Genomic DNA, 15,925 nt, shown 5'->3' with positions numbered 1-15,925 from the left:
AATGTCAGTATGGGCCAAGGTGCTTGTCCTACTTCACTTTTAGGTCTCTGCAGTTCTCATTATATGCATCAACTTCTGCAAAACACAATTTGCTAGATATACTAATAAGTTCTTAAATCACAAATGTCAGCAGCATGCTCATCTGTAAGCCATTGCTAACATTCGAGCCCACTGGACTTCATCCTTTTTGTATTAAGGGGATGATGTTTCATAATTGAGGCAAGTGAGTGCATACTTTTTCCATAAAGTTCTAGGAATCTCATTGATTTATAAAAGCATAAAATATCTAAAATTAAGTAACTTTCAAGCTGAAACAAACATAAAGCTAAAACCTATATGACTTAGAAAGCCCAGCCTCGGAATAGATGCATGGACAGATATATAATGCTTTAGTTAACGGTTGCTGCCACTTCTCTTACAAATTGTTCTTTAGGGTATTGTAACTCAGCTGTTTTTAAACCCATCACTCTGGAACCTTGCCTGCAAAATGTCAGCGCAAGTGCAAATTTTATTTCTTTAACAAAATAAAGGGCTTGGAGCAGCTAAGCTTTCTAAAATTTTATGGCAGTAAAATAAATTTTGCTACTTCTGCTTTGCCATAACAGGAACCGTTCTGTTCACCTTGTCCTGCCAACAGGTAGAGTCAGAAACCAAAACAGTTTTATTTGAGAAACGCTGTATTGTATCTTTTTGTTTTTCCTCAAAGGAAGGAGAAGTCTGATGTCCAAACGTAAACGTGCTGATATTATTGTTGAGCTGTGCTTCGGGCAGAGGGCACGGTCTCTTGAGGATGGGTGGGAGGATGGTTCTTCCTGAAGAACGTTTCAGAAGTTGAAAGCAAGGCTTGGATCCCAGCTTGCAAAAGCAATTTCATCCAGGTCACAGTTGCCTTCACTACAGATCTGGGAGATGGGAAGCCCATGTTGTTGCCTCACGTGACCAGTGCATCTGTTATCAGATCTACTATCTTGGGTATCTTTCACATTCCCCTCTCCCGTCTGGCTTTTAAAGCTGGGTCGGGCCAACCCATTTGCCTTTTTTGTTTTGGTATCATTTTCTTGAAGTTAAAGCTTTGACACATCTACTCCAGGCAGTAGTATGCAATCGTGTAGTCACTGTATGCTAAAATGGGAACTTCTTATCTCACTGCTTCTGAAGGCCAAGTGTTTTGCTTGGTACATTAGGATTTTCTTGTTTGTTTTTAAGGTTTAGGCAATGAATGTTCTTGGTTGTAGCTACTTCTAGTGCAGCAGTTCCCATTAAAATATATAATAGAAGGAAGACTAGGTAATAGTTGCCTAGAAAACATCTGTTTCTCAGCAAAGATCCTGTCCTATTGTGGTTAGTTTTGTTGTTTTTTTTTTTTTTTCATTGTCCCGCTAGCACGGAAGCATGGTTCTTATTTTGTCCATAATGTGTATTATCTGCCGGTAATCATTTGGTGTCCTACCTGTCTTTTAAGTCCTTGTCGGATATTATTAAGTCCTTGTTGGATGTTAGAGTTGCTATGGTTTTACCATGTTCACATCCTGGATCCTCTGTTAGCTTAAGTTATTAGCTTTAGATAAGAATTGTGGGACAGAAGGACTGCTTTTGATTGTCAGAGTGGTTTCTGAATCTCTAGAGAATTTGTCAGGGTTAGAATTAATATTTTTGGCTCCAGAGTTTATGTTTGGACCTATTTCTTGTCTGAGGAAAAAAATGTTGTTAAAATAATTAAGCCTAGCATGTGTAAGAAGAGAACCTTTCCACAAAATTTAATTGCTTGGAGTTTATTTAAGTTTTGGGTTTCTCAAATAAATTGGTATTTTACTTTGTTTGCTTACAAGCAACTTTATTATCTACTCTGGGGAGTCTTTATTCCTTGTTTTCCACGGAAGACCAAGTCTGAGGGAGTCCAAGAACAACAGCTCTCTCCACACCATAGTTCTTTGTTTTACATCAAAGTGTGTTTTGTGTCTAATTATTGTATTATTAGTACTTTTCTTCTAGCCCCTTTAAAATTATTATTGTGGTACTTGTCTAATATGGAAAGACCTAATAAACAGATTTATTAGGGACCAGTCCTTTTGGCCCATTGTTTTCTCGAGTGCATTGAGTTCAGCCTGTTGTTTCCAAGGGAAATTCCTCACTGTGATGCTGTGTGTTCTTGTAAATAAATTTATCCTGTGTTTCTTAGAACTTGAGAAACTTTTTCTGTGCCTTGGTGCCAAAATCAGTGCAACTTGGTTCGCTGGAACACGCAAAGCGGAATTCCATGCATTAGTTACAGGTCCGAGCACTTTCTTTTCCTCCCAGTTGTGGTGCAGGAGGTGTCAAGGAGCTTTCTGTGGGCTTTGTGGGATTGCTGATCGATCCATCGCAAGTGAAGTCCTCGAGAATAGGGCTGGCTCGCCTTGTGGGCCCGGGAAGAAAGAGTGATTTGAAAAATCATAAGTTGTAATCTTTTGGATAGCATTCACCTTTATGTCCACGTACCAAGGTGGTGTAGAGGGGATGTAAATTAGTAATGTAACAACCAGTGGATTATTGTCTATGCTGATTAACTTCTTGGGAATCATGTGGCTGAACCCCATGCTTGCTCGCACGTGTGTCATGATGTAATTTGAGGCAGGGTGTGCAGATGAACAGAGTTTATGTCCCTCAAGCTAATGCAGCTCTCTTATCAACAGCAGTAATCACACAACGTTCCTCTGTCTGCTGAAGGACGTGGCTTGCAGCCCTGTGCTGCTGGTAGCGTTAATAGTGATGGGTTAAATGAATTAGGTATGCAGTGTGTTTGTAAACCAGTTACTTGTTTCCTATTTTAACAGGGTGGCCGAATAAAGTTGGAAAAAAAGTAAAATTATGGCTGTCAGAAGAGTGAATGTGCATTACAGTTCTGAAAAGCTTAAAAATGTTTTGTTTACTGACTTTCCTGTTTTCTTGTACACTTTCAGTTTGTGGGCCAAATGTTGACATTCGCAATGATATCCATGAGCTGAAACGTCTGGAGAACTGTACGGTAATTGAGGGTTTCCTTCAAATTCTGCTCATCTCTAAAGCAGAGGATTACCGCAACTTCCGCTTCCCAAAGCTCACTGTCATAACTGACTATTTGCTGCTGTTCCGTGTGGCAGGCTTGGAAAGCCTCAGCGATCTCTTCCCCAACCTCACAGTTATACGTGGGAGGAACCTTTTCTACAACTATGCCTTGGTTATCTTTGAAATGACAAATCTTAAAGAGATTGGGCTTCACAATTTGAGGAACATAACCCGCGGGGCCATACGGATTGAGAAGAACTCTGACCTGTGTTACCTCTCCACGGTGGACTGGTCTCTCATCCTAGATGCGGTGTCCAATAACTACATTGTTGGGAATAAACCTCCAAAGGAATGTGGGGACTTGTGTCCAGGAACAATGGAAGAGAAGCCATTGTGCGAGAAGACCTCTATTAACAATGAGTACAACTACCGCTGCTGGACCACCAACCACTGCCAGAAAAGTAAGAATTGAATAGCTTGTGTTTCTGTTACCTCGTTGTGGAGCAGAGGTTTAATTTTGTGGTTTTATTTTAAGCTCATTAGTAACTTAAACTTTTCTTCTGGTATGTAGTCCACATGACGAGTTATCCAGTAACTAGACAGATAAATTCCTCCCCAGCTAGAAGAGGATCATCTCACTTGATTGAAAAAACAACAACCCAAAAGAAAGTAAAGCCCCCAAACTTTCTGGATTACTTCCGCATGAAAAAGTTTCCAGGTGTTTAAGTATAGAATTAATGCCATTATAACACAGCTCTGTTGAGGACTTTGGCAAGAGGTGGCTTTCGAGCTCCATGTCCTCCTCCCTTATGAAGTGATGTTACGTGTGCCCCGGTCACTGCTGCACTGAAGCTGTTTACTGAACTCACTTTGACTTTGTTCTTTGCCTCCCTTGGCATGCACCTTCAGAAGTTTCTGTGATGACAAATTCTGTACCTAAGAATCTTTTTTTACTGAAAGCATTTTTGTTCCAGTACAGTGCGTAGTGTTAAAGAGTCAGTGGGTATCCTGACTCTCGGTGAAGTTATCCTTGCCTGTTTTGTTCTTATCTGGTATGACAGAGTTCGTGTTTTTCTGATAGCAATCATTAGCAAAAGCAAAACCTGATCTCTTCTCACTTTTTAAAAATAGAGTAAACAAATACATAGTTTACTCAGATAACATGATTGCATGGCAGGCTTTTTGAGTTCATCCTGTAACTTTATGAAAGCTGAGCCCTGCAGTATCAGTGGGGCTTAATTACAAGCGGTCGTCACTGAGAGGAACAGTTCCTAAATTCCATGGGCAGTCTTGACTGGATGGTAGGAAACACCCCTGTGTGAGAGAAAACAGAAACAGGGCTGTTCAGGTTACTGTCATTTGGGAGAGCTGATTGTGTGTTTATGTCTTAAGTAGGTCATCAGGTGCTTGTGAAGCCCTCAAGTTCAATTAGAAGTGAAATTAAAGCACCTTGTAGGGCAGTTTCAGTGAACGCATGCCAAAAACATCTCTGTGAAAAGGCATTTGTGGGGCTATGATTTTATCAATAATTCTTCCAGGAAATAAAGTTAGTGTTTAAACAAAGAGAAGAAAGCCCCTCAGCCTCTTACTGGAAGACTGCGTGACGGAGGTGAGGGAAGTGAGCTGCTCTGCTTTCTTACTTTGTGTTGCCGCGAGTCATTAGGCTTCAGCAAGCCGAATTTATGTCCTCATTAAGAGTGCAGCTCGGTTGTCTGCAGAGGGTGACCGAGGTGATTCCTGTGCCAACCTCGTTGCCTTTAGTGATTTGAATGGGTATAACTAGTGTTTTTAATGGGATACAGCAACTCGCTTTCTACTGTGTGCTCTGGTTGTTTGGAGTAGACAAAAGTAATGTGCGAGAAAAGCCTGTTGACTTTTAGGGGGATGTTAACATAATTTGGATCCCAAATGCACATGAGAAGAGATGTGTTTAGATAAGATGAGGTCATAGTTATACTGTGATGGCAGCGCTTTTAAAGCAGAGATGTAAGTAATGTTTTTCTTTTCCTATATGCTTTCATCTTCCTTTTGTGGGAGATCATGAAGAAGAAAGCAAGTATTGAAAAAGAGCCTTAAAAGGCTTGTTAAGAGTATTACACTGTGGAAAACAATGTGGGTTTAGAGTATCTTAGGTTGCATAGCATAACAAGAGTTTCCAAGTTCTATTAAATAAAGAGCGAGAAGGTTGGGCCTATTTAATCTGCTAGTCCTGATAAGCCACTGACTATAGGAGGAAGGCTTTAAATTTGCCAGCCATTTGTCTTGAAGAAAAACAAACAACAAAAAAAGACACAACGCCAAAGTGTTCCCTTTCTGAAGAAAAACGAGGGAGGTGTAAATGTCCAGTGGTTGAAAAGGAAGCTTTTTGTCTGTTGGGCTAGATTGCTTGAACGCATTGGCAATGAACTCCTGGCCTGGAGAGGATACACTGTACAAAACTACACAAGGACATGAAAAAGAATAGAAGCAAGGACTTTAAGTGACTGGGTGTTTTTAATCTGCGTTTTCCTACCAGTAAAGGCATGAGACCTATGTTATTTTCCAGGGAATATTTTTCTAGTGTAGTATCTAATTTAACCCTGACATTCTCCTTGTGCGTCACAGTAATGCTGAACTGAAAATGCTGTCTGTCACTCAGGGTTCATTTATGCCTTTTTATTTTTCTTTGTTCTGGATCTGTGGAGGAGTGTATATTAAATCTCTTTTGTCCTTGTGTAGGTTTTACGCTGAAAGATCTCAAGTTGGTGGGTAAAACGTTGTGTGGGAACACTTAGTACTTTCAAGTAGCCTGGCTTCTGTTTAGTTTTGCCATTGAATGGAAGTTGTTTTTTTTCCGTCTCTTTCTTGCTCACAAACAAAGGAAAAACCCTGTGCTTCCTTCAATATAACTCGTGCAGGAACAATGTTGAGGGTGGAGGGGAGGAGAGAGGGAAGGCTATGCTGCGTTTGACTTAGAATAATCCATTGACGTTTCTATAGTTGAACAAGCAACAAAGAAGCTGTAACTTTAAAAATTTTTTGTAAAGGTTCAGCATAAAGTGTCGGCAGTGTCTCCGCCAGTTTTGTTGCCCTGGTTTCTGTATAGTATACATTCCTTTACCTTTGAGTGCCCCAAGGCAGCAGCCTTACTAGTTCGCTCGCTTTGGAGCCGTGGCATGCTCTGTTGGGTTTGGCATGCTATCATCTCTCTGACTTGCACCTACTTCTCTTCTGGCATATCAAATGTCAGCTGTGCTTCATTCAGTTTGGTTGCAGGTCCACATAAAAACCTCTTTCAAGATAAAAGGAGATTACTGAAGTTGTTTCCATGAACGGTTGGGCTTTGGGGCACAGGTAGAGATGGAAAAGGTAAAAACTTAGTGTTCAGACACACAAATAAGATGATAGCCTATCATTTTTTTTCTTTTTCCCTTCTGGCAGTTGTGACTGCTGGAACCACTTATGGAAGCTGCCTGCATCTTACTCAGCGATTGATGTGAGAACCAGAAAAACTGTTCCCGCTGTGCCCCTTGAAAGAGCAGTCATTGGTGACACGCTTGCTTTGCCTGTCCATTGACCTACTGCAAAGCAGACTTCCATTGTTTTCCATATTCTTTCGTTGATGACTAAATTTGGAGGTTTGCTGCTTTGGTCGCGAGGTCTTTGCGTAAACCAAATGTAAATCACAGTCGTGAAAGCTTGCCTGGAAGTTTAGGATCCCTTGTCTACCGTAATCTTTGTGTTCAGTTTTCTGAATGAGTCCAGCTAACACCTCCTAAGGAGCTTTTTGCACTTGCAGAGGCGATGAGAAATCAAGTTGGCAAACTGTCTGTGGGAGAGTAATCGCAAAGCTAGCAGCGATTCATATATATGATCTATGGAGTATGTGTGTGGTTTTTTTTCGTTTTTGCACTGCATCTTAATTATTCATCCACTTTACATCCACCCCCCAATTAACTTGGAGAAACTCTCCATCAAGTATTAGCTGAAAATCATCCTTTGCTACCCTGCTAAAAGAAGGATGAGGGCTCTGGCGAGGCGGGGGAGGACGGACTGCTACCCCCCCGCCGCGAAGGCGTAACGGCTTCGGCTGAAGCTTCTGGGGACAGAATAAGCACGTTTTCCATAAAAACAATGAAAGTGAGTATCTGAAGCACATGAGGGATCTTTAGAATTAATTTGGCACTGGCATAAAGAAAAAAAAAACACGTTTAAATCGACATTGTCAAGAGAATTAGGGCCATAAGCATAAGCGCATGTTTTAAGAGGTGAATTTGACATGGAAAACAATAGCTCACGTAGGCTGTGCTTCAAAACACAATGGCAAAAAACGCGAGGCTTCCAAATGTGTGAAACCAAAGACCACAGAAAAGGCATGTGAGGATTTGGAGGCTGATAAAGAAGCAGATGGCAACTGAGCACAAAATGTTTTCAATGAAAATGTATCCTTATTCCTTTCTGAATTGGTTTGACGGTGGCCTGAAAAGCTGCCGGGTATGTGGGGAACCGGGAACAGGAGGGAGAGAATGACAGTGAGTGGGAAGAGTGGTCCATATGTACCTTCTACTAAAATGTTTAAACATATGGAGACACTAACATGATGTATTCTCACAAATATTCGGAATCTGCTCCTGTTTGTTTACACGGAGCTCACCAGATAATGCAGTCGAGTGGTATCGTTTGACATAGCTTCATTGACTTGTGCGGTACTTACCAGTGTACGCCATCTGGGAATCTGCTCCCTGGTGATTCAGCAGAGTAGTGGCGAAACCATGTGCTGGGACTTTTTTCCCTTCTCTCCTCCGTGCTCTTCCCTCTCAGGGAGTCGACCCTCAGTACTCCTCCGTCCTTGAGAAATACAGAGCGTACAGGAACAATGCAGATATGAAGGGAGGGGGCAGAGAGGAGAGACGGGTAGGGAGCCAGCGGTGCTCCATCAGATTGCCCTTATTTTGTTTTAAATTACATCTGCATGCATTTTTTTGTTCGCTGCCTCATTTAAGGGTGTGTGGTTTTGCTTTGTTTGTTTGTTTCTTTAACCCTGAGATGTAATAGAAATTGCCTGTACCAGCAGGAGACAACAAATACGCTTTTCAAGTTTTTGTAGCAAGTAGTTTTGATGTGCTATGATAGTAAGTGAAGCTAGCGTATATAATGCTGATCGTATTCTCGTTGGGTTTAAAATACAACAACATACAAACCTGAACAGAGTTTGAAATGGACAGGTTGTTTGTCTGGTTGGTTGGCATGCAAACTCTCCAGCAAGTAAACATCTTCTGAAAAGAATAAATAGAAGGGTAGACAAAAAAAAAAATTGTAAAAGGCACAGTTGGTGTCACTGAGTTAGAAAAATCTGGAGCACGTTAAAATTTTTTTTTTAGTGTTTTCGTTCTGAATGAAGTTTTTTCCTGACTTTCGCTCCCCTCCTGAGAAGCTTGCTCCTCAGCCAAAGGTTTCCCAGAATTTTTATTATGGCTGTGAGAGCATATTTAATTAGTAAGCTGGAATGGCCGCAGAGCAGTTGAGGCCAATCTGCAGTTAATTACTGTAGCAGTGGTTTATATTCTGAGAAAAGGGCTAAAATTAAACAAACGTATGCTTGCCATTTCTCTTTGTTCCGTAGCAAAGTTCTGTTGCAAGATGCCATAACCTGGGAGGAACATCTCAAATCTTGCAGCCTCTGCACCAGTCACCAAGAACTAAGTGGGAGTGTTTAATATTTGTCTTGGCTCCCTATCTGCTTTCTGGTGTAAATGTGTAGTGTTTTTGGGAGGGCTTCACATTTTGGAGTTCTGTTTTCCAGTATTAAAGGCTTGATACAATTAATTGTGTGCATCAACGACTCTTTGCAACAGTTTTTATTTTTAATAGTTCCAGAAATTTAGAACTTTTGCACACTTTTTGGAGTGAAGAATAAAATCTTGAAATTGTAGGGGAAAAAGTTCGGTATTTTGTCAGGGGTTTTGATCCTTGTGTTTTTTACTCGTGTACACACAGTTTTTTTTCTGCTGACAAAACATGCTATTTTACATTTGCTTTGACTTGCTTCATCTTACAGTCCAAAGAGGTACCAGCTCACCAGGTGATGTGCAGTCGTTTTCCAGTGAGCATCCTCTACAAATCTATTTCTTCTGGTGCTGTTCTTCGTAAAGGAATAGGGAAGGGAAATTCATACATAGCAGCATGAGACAGTAAATGTTCCCATGACTTCAGTGGAGGTACAGTACCTTACAAATAATGGTAGGATGCTTAAATGTATCTGCCTGTTCCCCAGTAGCACAGACTCTGTTTGGCACAGACCTTGGAACAACCATTGTAGTTGCAGAGAGATGGGGGATAGCAGTTGTAAAGTTGATGCACCCCACAAAAGCCTTGCTCGAGGTAGGAAGTGCGGCCAGTTTTCCGTGCATGCTGTCAAAGCCTGTAACACGTGCTGGGACTGAACGCTGGCTGGGTGGAAGACCCTTTGAGATCCACCCCGTGCCTGTCTTTTATGGCTTCAGATCTGTCTCGTGAAATTTTGAAATCCTGCATGTGTATTTCATTGCTATTAAGGTATGGGTTTACTTGAAGTATCAGATGCCAAACAACTGCTCCATTGTCAGAAAAACAACTATTTAAGTATAATTTGAGATGACTTGTGGCAAACAGTCATCCCCTGGTTTTATGGGTTGCATATACGTTAACTCCTCAGTTGAGTTTCTCCTGATACTCTGTGGTAATGGGTGGGGAGATGAAACAATGCCAGTTCTTATGAGAAGATACAAAAGCATCCCTGTATTGTCATGGAACTGAACTTGAACCTTATCTTTGGTTAACCTGCTTAGAGGGGACTTCCTGGCACCATTGATGCTTAGTAGGCAAATGTTTGGTAACAGAGCAGGCAGTTGTATTGTTAATTACATGCAGTGGAAGCCTTAAATTTTATGATAAATGAGCAAAACAACTGGGAACTGGGAATAGCTAGCAAAATGTCAGGGAAATGTCAATCGTAAAACCAGAGGAAAGCAGGGTTTTTTGCAAATATCGCAGGGACAAGGCAAACTGAAGCAGGCTTAGTGTTTGCTGCAGTTCCTGACGTCTGTGGCTCTTACCACGCAAGGAGTCCAGTTAGCAGTGACCGAGCAGGGGCTGCCTGTCCTGGGATCTCTGTGCCGACAGGGATCGCTGGTGCGGACGTCTTAACGAAGCGTGAGCTTGAGCTGCAGTCTTCTGATCTCGGTGGGGGCCCTAAAAAGATCTGTGCGCCGCCCAGCTGTCCGTGTGCGTGGAATGTGTAGAGCCGTATCTTTGGTGGTGACTGATCTGGAGTTGAATTTGGCTGCAATGGGCTGGAGGAGGGCACATGAGCACGTTCACTGAACTTGCCAGCCAACTTTTCATAAGAAATAAAGGTAAAACTCACCTAAGGTCAGTCCTGGATAGGAATCGTGCCCCATAAGTTTTGAATATTGGGTGCCATTTTTCTTTTTTCCTTCCCCAAACACACGTGAACATAGGAATTAATTGTCCTTAAGCATTTTCATAAGCTGTTTTCATGTGGCAACCAAGTTTTCAGTCTTGATGAACAGTGATGAAACAGTTGTTGTTTAGCCTTCCTTCCCGCTAATAGCGTGATTTCCTTCTCAAGTCTGTTTACGGCTCTGAGAATTAACTCGTAATAAAAGATGCTCGGATAATAGTATGTTAATACAGATTGTACAATTACCTTCTTTTTTTTCTCCCCCCTTTGAGGTGAACTGAGCCTGGTTCAGCCCTCGGCGTTCTCTTCTTCCCCCTCCCCGGCGACGTTTCCAGTGTTGGGAATGGAATGTGCATGTGCTATCAGCTCAGCGCTAAAAATGATTTAGCAAGTAGTTTGCCCACCATAACATCTCGGGGCTGAGGTGCCCATAATCTGAGTTTTTAAAGCTAAGGGCCTGTAGGTTAACAAACCCCACGCTGTTCTCTCTTTTTTTCTTGTTTACTGTATCTTGTGGGGCAAAATGAACTTGCAGTTACCTGCCCACAGCATAGTTCTGTATGCCCCGACTAATTATTAAACGCATTTGTATGGCCCTTGATGATGCGGGCGAGCGTGAATTCAGCACGTGACTTGAGGATCCCTCGTAGAATATTTGGGGGAATTTGGTTGCTGATTTCCGTGTTCAGAGGGATTTCGAGGCAACTCCAAGTTCTCTTTGTTGCTAGTTAAAGTTAGCTTGTGCTCTTAGGTGGCTCCGACTTGTAGCCTGTACATCAGTGTGACCTTCGTGATGGTTTTTTTCCTTGTTGCAACACATTTGGTTTATAGGCGCTTGGCTGTCCCCTCCTAACAAACCGTGCTCTCTGGCTCTGGAGGCTCCTCGTCCCCGTTAGCCATCCCTCTGGCTTCGTGCTAGCGAAACGCATTTGGAGGGTCTGCTTCTCCTTTGGGGCTGCTTTGGTGGCATGAGGGAGATGTAGGCTGGTGGAGGGGGTATAGCTTGTAGTTTTGTGAAATGATGCCATTTAGGAAGCACGTTTGAAGTGTCGAGCGTGCAGCGAAAGTCTTTTCTACAAGCGCAGGCCTCGGGAGGAGGAGATGTTTTTCTATGTATAGAAACTTCCCGTATAGGATGGCAAGGGAAGGTTGCAGGGGGGTTGCCTGTCTCTTTAAGTGGGTTTATAATTGGCTAGGAATTTTTGTCAGCTTAGTCACTGCAGCATTCAGCGGATGAGGGAAAAAAACCACAGGCCCCAACCGTTACAGCCGTGGATAGGCTCTGTCATCCCAAAGGAATGCATGTGAACAAAACACTTTGTGCGGTGCAACCGTTGGCCTAAACAGTATTGCATTCTTAAAGCAGGCTCTGAGTCACATGGAGCAGATGGATTGTTTCACTAAAATGGAAGTTATGTATCACGGAGCGCTGGGATGGAGCTTTTCAGCCTGGTTCAAATAGGTCACCCTACGGGTGTGGCGAAGGGGTGTAAAGGTGAAAGAGGAGAAAAAAAAGAAAAGGCAAAAAAATCTCCTTGTTCTTTGGTTAAAGTAGTTTCCGTGGCATTAAAAAGGCAGGGAGATCTTCTGAATTAATTGCGGGGCTGGCGCGCTGTTCTCAAGGTTTCTCCCTAGGTATCGGACAAGCATGGTGCTAATTCCCAGGCGCTCCGTGCCGCTCAGACGTGCGACACCCAGGAAGCTTCGCGCTGCACAAACGGATCCAAGCAACTGCTGTTCTGTAGGAGAGGGGAGGCGGAAAAAAACCCACACATATCCAACCAAACAACAAACCAGAGCTACATAAAGCCACCACCAAGCCAGAACCCAAACCTACTGCCTCTGATCACGGTAACCCCGGCTGCTCTGCGCCTCCTGCCGGACCCTGCCCGGCCATCCAGCCCAGTGTCTTGTCTCTTCGCCCTTCTCCTCTCTGGTGCTCACGATAATTGATCAGGGAGAGATCAAGCTCTGTCTCCAGTGCTGGTGTTACCTTTCAGTGGGTTTTATCTTTTCCTTTGGGGGATTTGAAATAATCTAATAGGAATGTTGCCTGCCTCCAGCCTTTAGAGCATGGAGAGGAGGAGCAGTGACTGCTGGCTGAGCAAGTCCAGAGCTGAAAAATGATGGATATATGGATATATATTTCTGTTTTGTGGGGACTCCCCTTTAAAGAGCAGCCCAGAAAATGACAGAAGCCTGAGCCACCGCTTGGTGCAGGCAGCTACTCTCCGGGGGCAGGCTGTGGGTGCCTGGAGCAGGGCACGTTTGTGGCTCTCGAGCCAGCTATCAGCAAGGCACGTGTTTCAGAATGACTGCCTCCCCACGTAGCATTAATTGAATCTGAAATCATTACGACGTCAAGGGCAAACATTGACTAAATTCCCTTCGATCTCCGGAGCTTTCCTCCTGAAGGCAGCGCGTGAATAGGAGCTGTCTACCAGGGAAGATGCTTTGCTTTAAGGCTGCTTGGCAGAATCAGAATTGACTGGTCCACGTGAAACGCTGCTTGCAGAACCGAGATTGCGGTGACTCACCGTCTGCTCCGTCTTCTGTGATCTGAGAGTCTGCGATTAAACGCTGCAGTGGGTGGTGGAGATAAAACCCAGGATGGAAATCCTCGCTTCAGAGCTGGAGCCTTCTTCCTCTTCCCTCTGCAGTTGTTTGTGTGTGTTCATTTCTCTTCTTTAGAAGAGAAATTAATCAGTATTGCCGTGCTCTAGAAAACGAAAAGAGTGGTGGCAGGGGAAACCGATACCTCTTCCAGGAAACCAAACATAGACTTTTTTTTTTTAAATTCAAAGACTGGCTTAGAGTAAAGTTGGTTTCAGGAGAATACAAGTAATTGGGGTATGTCTTAGAGATGCCAAAATCCATATTCTTCCTAGGCCAAGCTTTTATTCTTCTACCCTTAGGAAGCTTCTTGGGGCTGAGGCCTTGTCAGCCCCTGCAGACAGTCTTTGTAGGAGATGGATGCGGTAGAGTTAGGAGGGGGCAGTTCTGGTGTGGGGGACGCAGTGGCAGTGTTTCAGCATGGCAGTGCCTGCTGAAAGCAGCCAGCTGCTGAGATCCGCAGAGTTTCTTGTGGTTTCAGAGCTGGGCTGCTTGCTCGAGCGGGAGCATCTTGAATGTTCCCCATGAACTGACGTGGCTGGGGCCTGGCACAGTTTTACTCATAAGGGTCCCTGCGTTGTCCCTGTGCTGTGCTGGGCTCTGTGTGCAGCATCCACGTGCTTCCCGGCTGGAGAAATTCACCACGGTGCCTGTAGTACCTGAAAGCTTCAAGCTGTGAAGCTTCAGTGCTTCTCTACTTGGTAAGTATTAAAATGGTAGCCGGCCTGGGACGAGGGAGGAGGAGGAAATGTGGAGCACTGGGCTCACCGGTCACCATAAATGGTGCAAAGCTCTATGCACATCTTCCAGGAGAAGCACTTTGTTTGCTTTAAGCATGTTTAATAAACAAAATCCGTTATATAGTCGTTTCACTGAGGCCACGTAGCAAGAAGTGAAAATGTTTGTTTTTCTGGGTCTGCTGAGCGGCCCGCATGGCCTGACCTGTACACAAGGCTGCTGTCTGGACAAACAATGTCAGCAGCCAGCGGGCTGCTATTTTGCCCTGTTATCCTGCTCATTATTCTAGTATCCAGGAGAGATTGGCATTGCTGTGAATAACTCTGTGTCTTGCCTGGTTAAACACGACGCCTTAAAGCGGGAGATTTATTTTTAAAAAAAAAAAACACAGCAACATCCCCACCCCCAAATGTTAGTAGTAGAGGTTGAAAGAAAGTAGTTTCCTGCTTGCTTCTGTTCCAGGCGTCGTGGCAAGCGTGGCAGAAACCTGCCTGGGCTCTTGTGAGCGGTGCACCTCTGTTTTCTTGGAGGCCTCTGCCTTTCCTCTGCGCCCAGGAGAATCCAGGAGCCTTCCCCGTGCCTGCTGGGGCCGCATCGCCGTCCCCTGGAGCAGCACGGAGACGATCTGCCTGTCTAATTCATGCTGCTGCTGCTTGGTAAACTAATGAGCAGAGGCACTGCAGCTGCCAGGAGGAATTCCTTTCCAGCAGTTCTGCGAGAAAAGTCAGCAGGATTAGGGCCTGGTTAAAACTTGATGTTTCAGCAGATCTGCTATGCAAACCATTTGGATGAGGGAGAGAGCAACCAGAGTGGCAACCAGCGTCGCTTGAGGCATGAGGGAACTGTGGGAACAAGCAGGAGGCTGCCTCGTTCCCAATAAGCTGTAGGGCCGCTTAGATGTGAGCGTGTCGGTGTGCTTGAGTATGTATCTATATACTGTATACCTTTTTTTAATGGATCAACACTCCGCGTTGCTGTCTGTCCTGGCTTAGAGGAAACAATTTTTCAAGAGCCTCTCTCGGTAGCTGCACCCTTCTGAGCCGCTCTGATGTGCTGCTGCTGGGATGTGCCTGCCGGTGCCAGATCGTGCGCCAGATCTCGCGGCTCCGCAGCACCTACGTGGTGAGCTGGCTAGGGAGGGAGCGTGGGGCACCTCCCAGGTATTTAAAAATAGAAATAAACATCTCATGCTCTTTCTTCCTTCCTTGATTAAGTTTATAGGGTTTGTGTGGGTGAATAGGTGTGTCTTGGCTATGAAGAAAGTACTTGCAGGAAAGCTAGAGTCAAAGGATACGTTCATACATTAGAAGCCATGAAGTCTTTGGTCACGTTACTTTCTAGGACATTTCTCTGCAAGGCTCTGCTGCCCACTTTTGTAAGATTTCATTGAATTGCGTGATATTTGAGTGGTTCCGGGTGACTGGTGCGATGCAGCTGCTGCGGGAGGCTGCGGTCGCAGCAGGGAGAGCCCATCTCCCCGGGAGCTTGGGCCACAGCCGGGGAGCACCTGAAGCACCGGAGGGAGAGCGGGCACGGCGCTGCCCCGAGGAGTGGGTACGGCAGGGGGTCTGGCTGTCCTGCTGCCCGAAAGGCAGCCTGCGAGCCACAGCTTTCCGGGGCAGCACGGTTAAGTGTCCTGCCCGCAGCAAGCAGGAGAGGAAGAGCCCCAGATGCAGTTATAGTAACGTATTCTTCAGCAAAATTCGGTGTGGGGACTGAACGTGTTTTTAATGGTCGTGTCGTCCTGAGCACTTTGTTGTACCTGTTCTTTTTTTCCATCCTTGTGAAGCAGGTGTGGGTTTCCCTTCTTACGTGGTGCAGTAACGAGTGCTTCAACTGCTTTGTCACATGTGGACAATGAGTTAGAAATAAGGAAAGTGTGGTGTCTGGTTTATGCTGCTGCAGTGTGAGAGCTGAGGGGACGCCCAGAGGTGACGAACCAGCTGGGCAGGGAGCAGGGTGCTGGTTTAGCGAGCTGTTCGAAGGCAAGCGAGGGCTGCGAGTTGGCGAGCGACTGCAGACTGGTTCGGCCAACCCTCTCTGGGATTTGTGGACCAAGCTGCCCTAACTATGTGAGGGCATTGCTTCCCAGAATGACTTTCAGATAAA

At 44.5% G+C, this 15,925-nt stretch overlaps 1 protein-coding gene across 2 annotated transcripts in view; it reads left to right on the top strand.

Moving 5' to 3' along the window:
* Window positions 1-15,925, top strand: part of IGF1R (insulin like growth factor 1 receptor) — a 180,797-nt gene that overhangs the window by 25,046 nt on the left and 139,826 nt on the right. For both annotated transcript variants that reach the window (XM_035554764.1, XM_035554765.2), the window contains exon 2: window positions 2,940-3,485. In XM_035554764.1, coding sequence (XP_035410657.1) covers window positions 2,940-3,485 — 546 coding nt within the window. The remainder of the gene's footprint in view (window positions 1-2,939; window positions 3,486-15,925) is intronic.

Source organism: Cygnus atratus, chromosome 11, assembly GCF_013377495.2.
Source record: "Cygnus atratus isolate AKBS03 ecotype Queensland, Australia chromosome 11, CAtr_DNAZoo_HiC_assembly, whole genome shotgun sequence".
Taxonomy (NCBI): domain Eukaryota; kingdom Metazoa; phylum Chordata; class Aves; order Anseriformes; family Anatidae; genus Cygnus; species Cygnus atratus.
This window is presented reverse-complemented; position numbering and strand designations above follow the sequence as displayed.